The following is an 8,748-nucleotide window of genomic DNA, read 5'->3' as shown; positions in this document are numbered from 1 at the left end:
GTCTCCCAGCCTCCCGCGGCCCAGCACAGTGCACACTTCCCTGGGCACAGCAGCCCTGTCGGCCCCCCATCTCCCTGGAGCTCACTAACAGTCAGGCAGAGAACAATCAGGAGCTTATTCAGAAAGACACACAGAGCGGATGTGGCTTAATTGACAGTAATTGGGGCCATTATCTGGTTGGTTGGAACTGACCCCAAAAATATCCTTCTGTCTTCATCCTCTCCTTCCACCCCTCACTCCTACACTCTTTATAGAGTTATTTCCCTCCCCCTCTTTCTCCCCCATTTCTCCCCCATTTCTGCCGTTCACATGCCCCCTCTCTGTCTGTTTTCTCAGCTGTTCTCTGTCAGGTTGTTGATTCAGAGAGACGTTTGTTAATCTCAGAAAAAGAGCAAAAATGCAGAGAAGAGAGGTGGAGATGTGGAAAAAGAGATGAGATAAAGGAGGTTGTGTGTATGTGTGTGTGTGTGTGTGTGAAGGGGGGTTAAAACAAATCTCAACACATGCGACTTGAGTGGGGCGGTGTGTCAGTATGTGTGTCAGTATGTGTGTCTCCAGGGAGATTTTAGCAAAATAGTTGTGAAGAATGAGATCAAAGAAGCATTGACCCTGCTGTGTGTCTGTGTGTGTAACAGGAAAGTTTGCTGTGTGTGTGTGTCTGTGTGTGTAACAGGAAAGTTTGCTGTGTGTGTGTGTCTGTGTGTGTAACAGGAAAGTTTGCTGTGTGTGTGTGTCTGTGTGTGTAACAGGAAAGTTTGATGTGTGTGTGTGTCTGTGTGTGTAACAGGAAAGTTTGCTGTGTGTGTGTGTCTGTGTGTGTAACAGGAAAGTTTGCTGTGTGTGTGTGTGTCTGTGTGTGTAACAGGAAAGTTTGCTGTGTTATGCTGACAGGTTTATGGTCTCTGAAACTAAAAACAACATCCCAGATTCTTGCTGTATTTGCTCTTAATTTCTCTCAATCTCTCAGCTCAGTTGAATTCAATTTACATTTAATGTAAAGTGATGTATTTGCATGGGAAACTTTTTTTGGGAATTACAGAAATCAAATAAATGACACATGACAAAACTAAATGAAAAATACTTTAAGCTAATATTATGCGCTGAACTTTTAATAGGGTAAAAGCCTTTCAAATATCAAATCCATCCCAGTCTCTCACTCTCTCCCTCTCCCATCCCAGTCTCCCCCTCCTCCCTCTCCCATCCCAGTCTCCCCCTCCTCCCTCTCCCATCCCAGTCTCCCCCTCCTCCCTCTCCCAACCTGTCTCCCCCTCCTCCCTCTCCCATCCCAGTCTCACCCTCCTCCCTCTCCCATCCTGTCTCCCCCTCCTCCCTCTCCCATCCCAGTCTCCCCCTCCTCCCTCTCCCATCCCAGTCTCTCCATCAGCCTCCCCCTCCTCCCTCTCTCCTTCTGTCAGCATGGGTTTTGTTCCCTCTCTCTCTCTCTCTTTGTTTCCTTGTCACTTCAGAGAAGAAGCAGAATTAGGATCCATTACACACACCTTGACACACCAGACACACCCTCTACAGATGAGATCAGGTCTGTGTGTTCCATAGCAGCGGTGCCACTGTGGGATGTAATGGAGGAGTCTGTTGGGAAGAGCAGAGGTTGTAACTCCACCTAGTGTTCACTGGAGAAACTACATCTGGAGGAGGCGCAGTGTCTTATGTCCTCATGTTTGATATATGATTAATATTCAATGCAAAATATTAGGTTAACATTTTGTATTTTTTTAAAGCACAAGAAATAAAAAAATGTAAAGTTGGAATTCAGGTGAGAGTCAGACAACATATCTTTCTGGAAGGAGGGGTGAAGGTGGTCTGGAGGTGAAGGAGGTGTGGTGGTGGGAGGTGTGGAGGAGGTCTGGAGGTGGAGGAGGTATGGAGGGGGTCTGGAGTTGAAGGAGGTGTGGTGGTAGGAGGTGTGGAGGAGGTCTGGAGGTGGAGGAGGTATGGAGGGGGTCTGGAGGTGGAGGAGGAGTGGTGGTGGGAGGTCTGGAGGTGGAGGAGGTGTGGTGGTGGGAGGTGAGGAGGAGGTCTGGAGGTGGAGGAGGTGTGGTGGTGGGAGGTGTGGAGGAGGTCTGGAGGTGGAGGAGGTCAATCAATCAATCAAATGTATTTATAAAGCCCTTTTTACATCAGCAGTTGTCACAAAGTGCTTTTACAAAACACCCGGCCTTAAACCACAAGGAGCAAACAACTGAAGTGTTGTAGTGTTGCTAGAAAAAAGGGAAAAAAAGCAGTAATTTAGGAAGAAACCTAGAGAGGACCCAGGCTCAGAGGGGGGACCAGTCGTCTTCTGGCTGTGCTGGGTGAACATTTTAAGAGTACAAATTGTAATAATTAATAAATGCATGCGGGTTGAGTCCAGAGTCTATTTAAACATAGTCCAGGTCAGAAGCATGACCAGATGGACAAGGACAGGGACAACCCGGGAGGGGGGGGGCAGCAGAGTGGCAGGTGAAATCTCAGCTATCTTCTTATTCTGCAACACAACCAGGAGGACTCTGGACAGGGACCAGGACCTCATGTCCTCAGTCCTAAGTTTAAAACGGCAGGAGACAGGTAAAATGTGGTGATGAGAGCCCACCTGGCAAGACAGCAAGGGTGGACAGTATGAAGACTTTCTGGTCACATTCACGCCCCCGGGCCAGGCTACACCTAATTATAAACCGTGCTGTAGAGATGAGTCTTTAGTAGACACTTGAAAGTTTGCACTGAGTTTGCATTTCTAACCTTAATTGGCAGATCATTCCACAGTAGTGGAGCTCTATGAGAGAAGGCCCTGCCTCCGGCAGTTTGTTTAGAGATTCTAGGTACAATTAAAAGGCCTGCATCTTGCGATCGTAGGTCACGTGTAGGTATGTATGGCTGGATCATTTCAGCAAGGTAAGTAGGAGCAAGTCCATGTATTGATTTATAGGAGTAAAACCTTAAAATCAGCGCTAACCCTAACAGGCAGCCAGTGTAAGGACGCTAGGACAGGAGTAATGTGTTAAAATTTTTATGTTTTTTGAAGTTTATTTATAAATTTTTCTGGATAACCAGAGAGAAGAGCATTGAAGTAATCTAGTCTAGAAGTAACGAAAGCATGGATTACTTTTTCTGCATCAGTTTTTGATAGAAAGTTTCTGATTTTTGCAATGTTTCGAAGATGAAAATAAGCAACTCTTGAGACATATTTTATTTGTTCTTCAAAGGAGAGGTCAGGGTCAAGGGTAACGCCAAGGTTTTTTACAGTTTTTTGGGATACGACCATGCAGCCGTCGAGGTTCACAGTGTGCTCTGCTAACAACGCTCTTTGTTTTTTGGGTCCTAAAATGAGCATTTCTGTTTTTCTTGAGTTTAAAAACAAGAAGTTCTCTGTCATTCACTTCCTAATATCTGAAAAGGAGGTGTAGTGGTGAGAGGTGTGAAGGAGGTCCGGAGGTGGAGGAGGTGTGGTGGTGATAAGTTTGGAAGAGGTCTGGAGGTAGAGGAAGTGTGGTAGTGAGAGGTGTGGAGGAGGTCTGGAGGGGGAGGAGGTGTGGTGGTGATAAGTTTGGAGGAGGTCTGGAGGTAGAGGAGGTGTGGTGGTGATAAGTTTGGAGGAGGTCTGGAGGTAGAGGAAGTGTGGTGGTGAGAGGTGTGGAGGAGGTCTGGAGGGGGAGGTGTGGAGGGGGAGGAGGTGTGGTGGTGAGAGGTGTGGAGGAGGTCTGGAGGGGGAGGTGTGGAGGGGAAGGAGGTCTGGAGGTAGAGGAAGTGTGGTGGTGAGAGGTGTGGAGGAGGTCTGGAGGGGGAGGTGTGGAGGAGGTGTGGAGGGGGAGGAGGTGTGGTGGTGAGAGGTGTGGAGGAGGTCTGGAGGGGGAGGAGGTGTGGTGGTGAGAGGTGTGGAGGTGGTGTGGAGGGGGAGGAGGTGTGGTGGTGAGAGGTGTGGAGGAGGTGTGAAGGGGGAGGAGGTGTGGTGGTGAGAGGTGTGGAGGAGGTCTGGAGTGGGAGGTGTGGAGGAGGTGTGGAGGGGGAGGAGGTGTGGTGGTGAGAGGTGTGGAGGAGGTGTGAAGGGGGAGGAGGTGTGGTGGTGAGAGGTGTGGAGGAGGTCTGGAGGGGGAGGTGTGGAGGAGCTGTGGAGGGGGAGGAGGTGTGGTGGTGAGAGGTGTGGAGGAGACTGGCGTCTGACTCAAACAGAACATTCTTTAGGTTTCCAGATTTCCAACTGATCTTGAGATAGTTACCCCTGAGGTCATTACCCAGTCAGGGTCCGTAAGGACCTCAAACAACAACGCTGTATATTTATACACACACACACACAGACAGACATCATGAGACCTGGTGCCTGATGGGTAAACGGCAGTAGGTGTAGCCAGCTCCACATCGCTAACGGAAATGTCCGGCAGTCCCTCCCCTACAGGCCATCGCCACAACGACCCACCAGACAATAGAGGACAGGATCCTCCACTCTGAAAGGAAGGCAGGTCACTTCCTGTAGCACTGTGCTAGCAGCTCAGTTAATACATGCGTGTGTTTTTCTGTGTGTCATAGAGGTGAATAGAGGGAACAAATCCATACCAGTGTCCCTATTTATCACTTTAATAATAATACAAAATCCCTCCTGATAAAGCATTCGGATCGGCCTGTTCTAAAAGCCAAATCTAATTTCACTGCTCCACAAATTAAGGGAACATGTAAATCATACATTGGGTCTCAAAGTAAACAGTCTGTTATTTCAATTGTTTACTTTGATTTTCGTTGTGAGTTTGAATCCAGCCCTCAATCGGTTGGTGATTTTGGTTTCCATTGACCGTTGTTACATCATTTTGTTCTCAGTGAATTACACAATATACAGCAAAGATTTTGATGTATCACCACCACACCTCATCCACCTCCATCCACCTGGGCTGGATTCAAACACACCGAAAATCAAAGAAAACAACTGAAATCACAGGCTGTTCCAACTTGCATGAATTACATCACAGTGACTCAATGTGACTCAGTAGTGTGTATGACCTCCATGTGCCTGTATGCACTCCCAACAACGTCTGGGCATGCTCCTGATGAGATGGCAGATGGTGTCCTGGGGGATCTCCTCCCAGACCTGGATCAGGGCATCAGTGAGCTCCTGGGCAGTCTGTGGCATTTCTTGGCGGCGTCGGATGCACTGATACATAACGTCCCAGAGGGTCTCAATTGATTTCAGGACAGGGGAAAATGAGGGCCAGTCAATGGCATCAATGCCTTCGTCATCCAGGAACTGCATACACACTTTGGCCACATGAGGCCGGGCATTGTCCTGCACCAGGAGGAACCCAGGGCCCACAGCACCAGGTTAAGGTCTGACGATGGGTCTGAGGTTTTCATCCCGGTACCTAACAGCAGTCAGGGTACCGCTGGCTAGCACATGGAGGTCTCTGCGACCCTCCAAGGGTATGCCTCCCAAGACCATCAATTTACAAAGACAATGGGATTCATCATTATAAGGAGGAAACAATTCTGTGGTTTAAGAACATGTCATAAAGCTTTTCTTAAAGCCTTTCTCAAGAAATTCATTTAATTAGAAACGTAGGAAGATTTTGGTGAATGAGGCCCATTGATCTGAGCCTCCCTGGGAGAAAGCAAAATGACCCATTAACCTATTTTAAATGCATTAAACTCAGAGATCTGAAACAACAAAAATCTAAGATCAAGCTAATGTAGAGTTACTTGTTAAACAACACTTGATGCACAATTCAGGTCAGTATTGGCCAAACAATGTAAAACAAATGTCTTTTAGATTCTCCCTGAAATCAACCAGTGAGGTTTCAAGATTGACAACTCAACTGAGTCCGCCAGCTTTTGTCAGCGGTTCACTTCCCAAGCTGATGCTTTATCCTGTGTTCCTATTCTCCTTTACTTCTGTGTGCCTGGCTGACACCTCTGCTTAGGTGTTGGCCCATTTCTTCAAGCTCAACATCAACAAAACAGAGCTGCTCTTCCTCAGGGGGGGTCCACCCACACAAATGCACTAAGATACAGAACACAGAGAGGGAGAGGGTATGTTTAGCCAGAGCCCAGAGACAACAAAGTGTATGGCAGCTGCTCCGCCCTCGACCGTAAAGCACTTCAAAGGGTGATTAAAACAGCAGAGAGCTTCACAAGGTCTGACCTGCCATCCCTGCAGGATCTCTACACAGAGAGGTGTAGGAGGAGGAGCAAACGGATCATTACAGATCCCAGCCACCCATGACATGGACTGTTTACCAAGCTGCCGTCAGGCAGAAGGTACAGGAGTATTCAGTCCAAAACTAACGGGCTATGGGACAGCTTCTTTCCACAGGCTGTAAGGCTGCTCAACTCAGGAACCCCTCTTCCCTTCCATCTATAGTCCCATGCACACCTGTCACTTTATATCATGTACACCTGTCACTTTATATCATGCACACCTGTCACTTTATATCATGCACACCTGTCACTTTATATCATACACACCTGTCACTTTATATCATGCACACCTGTCACTTTATATCATGCACACCAGTCACTTTATATCATTCACACCTGTCACTTTATATCATACACACCTGTCACTTTATATCATGCACACCAGTCACTTTATATCATTCACACCTGTCACTTTATATCATGCACACCTGTCACTTTATATCATGCACACCTGTCACTTTATATCATACACACCTGTCACTTTATATCATGCACACCAGTCACTTTATATCATGCACACCTGTGACTTATATCATGCTCATCTGCCACTTTACATCAAACACACCTGTCACTTTATATCATACACACCTGTCACTTTATATCATACACACCTGTCACTTTATATCATACACACCTGTCACTTTATATCATACACACCTGTCACTTTATATCATGCACACCAGTCACTTTATATCATTCACACCTGTCACTTTATATCATGCACACCTGTCACTTTATATCATGCACACCTGTCACTTTATATCATACACACCTGTCACTTTATATCAAACACACCTGTCACTTTATATCAAACACACCTGTCACTTCTACATTGCACTAAGGTTGTTCAGTTATTATTGATACATGTTTTTGTATAGTGTTATTATTGTTAGTTCATGTTATTTTCTTATTTATATATTATAATTACTCTCACTTTTTAAATTTTAACTGCACTGTCGGGAGTAGGAAAACCAAGAATTAAATTCCCATAACTTGTTATTGCAAATGACAAATAAAACTGAAGTTGAACTTGAGGAGAAAATCTGCCAATCTGCCCTTGAGTAAGCCAGTAAATGAAATGGCCTCAGGGTCAATGTCAAAAATGGCAGATGTCTTGGCTGTTAACCCACTCTGACGGTAACGCTATACAAAAAACATTTCCATTTAGCAGACTTAAAAATGTAGTGTATAATCCACCTTGAAAATGACTGAAGACCAATATAAGCACAGAATTAATGTTACACAAACAGACAATTTCAGGGTTGATAGTTTATTTTGTTCCACTGGTGTCATTTATGAAATAGATAAACCAAAAGCACAGTTGTAAAAGAGCAGCGCCAAAGAAACCCAAATGTAGAGGGACAGGAAGTAGAAACAAATTAATAATTTCCAAATGGCATCCCACTCCATACAGAGCACACTACCCCTGACCACATCCATACAGATCACACTACCCCTGACCACATCCATACAGAGCACACTACCCCTGACCACATCCATACAGATCACACTACCCCTGACCACATCCATACAGATCACACTACCCCTGACCACATCCATACAGAGCACACTACCCCTGACCACATCCATACAGATCACACTACCCCTGACCACATCCATACAGATCACACTACCCCTGACCACATCCATACAGAGCACACTACCCCTGACCACATCCATACAGAGCACACCACCGCTGACCACATCCATACAGAGCACACCACCCCTGACCACATCCATACAGAGCACACCACCCCTGACCACATCCATACAGAGCACACCACCGCTGACCACATCCATACAGAGCACACCACCGCTGACCACATCCATACAGAGCACACCACCCCTGACCACATCCATACAGAGCACACTACCCCTGACCACATCCATACAGAGCACACTACCCCTGACCACATCCATACAGAGCACACTACCCCTGACCACATCCATACAGAGCACACTACCCCTGACCACATCCATACAGAGCACACCACCGCTGACCACATCCATACAGAGCACACCACCGCTGACCACATCCATACAGAGCACACCACCGCTGACCACATCCATACAGAGCACACCACCCCTGACCACATCCATACAGAGCACACCACCGCTGACCACATCCATACAGAGCACACTACCCCTGACCACATCCATACTGATCACACCACCCCTGACCACATCCATACAGAGCACACCACCCCTGACCACATCCATACAGAGCACACCACCGCTGACCACATCCATACAGAGCACACCACCGCTGACCACATCCATACAGAGCACACCACCCCTGACCACATCCATACAGAGCACACTACCCCTGACCACATCCATACAGAGCACACCACCGCTGACCACATCCATACTGATCACACTACCCCTGACCACATCCATACAGAGCACACTACCCCTGACCACATCCATACAGAGCACACCACCCCTGACCACATCCCAATGGTCCCGGGTCTCTAGTAGTGCACTAAATAAGGAACAGTGGACCATTTGGTTGGCAGAAAATTGACCACAGACCGATCAGTTCCTTAAGTTAGAATAATCATCATATTCATAAAT

General features: G+C 46.9%; 2 protein-coding genes across 2 annotated transcripts; both read right to left on the bottom strand.

The window, feature by feature from the left end:
- Positions 1-3,367: 3,367 nt before the first annotated feature.
- On the bottom strand, positions 3,368-4,348 carry LOC117593962 (extensin-like). Its single transcript, XM_034290766.1, has 2 exons — positions 4,293-4,348; positions 3,368-4,097 (listed from the first exon to the last, which is right to left on the bottom strand). Exons 1-2 carry the CDS (start codon positions 4,346-4,348, stop codon positions 3,368-3,370), a joined length of 786 nt encoding a protein of 261 aa, XP_034146657.1.
- Positions 4,349-7,425: 3,077 nt separating this feature from the next.
- LOC117593873 lies at positions 7,426-8,742 on the bottom strand. The gene is made up of 2 exons (XM_034290376.1): positions 8,613-8,742; positions 7,426-8,522 (listed from the first exon to the last, which is right to left on the bottom strand). Exons 1-2 carry the CDS (start codon positions 8,677-8,679, stop codon positions 7,465-7,467), a joined length of 1,125 nt encoding a protein of 374 aa, XP_034146267.1. The 5' UTR covers positions 8,680-8,742; the 3' UTR covers positions 7,426-7,464.
- Between the last annotated feature and the right edge of the window lie 6 nt (positions 8,743-8,748).

This window comes from Esox lucius, chromosome 24, assembly GCF_011004845.1.
Source record: "Esox lucius isolate fEsoLuc1 chromosome 24, fEsoLuc1.pri, whole genome shotgun sequence".
NCBI classification, from domain to species: Eukaryota; Metazoa; Chordata; class Actinopteri; order Esociformes; family Esocidae; genus Esox; species Esox lucius.
Note: the sequence above shows the minus strand (reverse complement) of the source record. Positions and strands in the feature narration are given on the sequence as shown.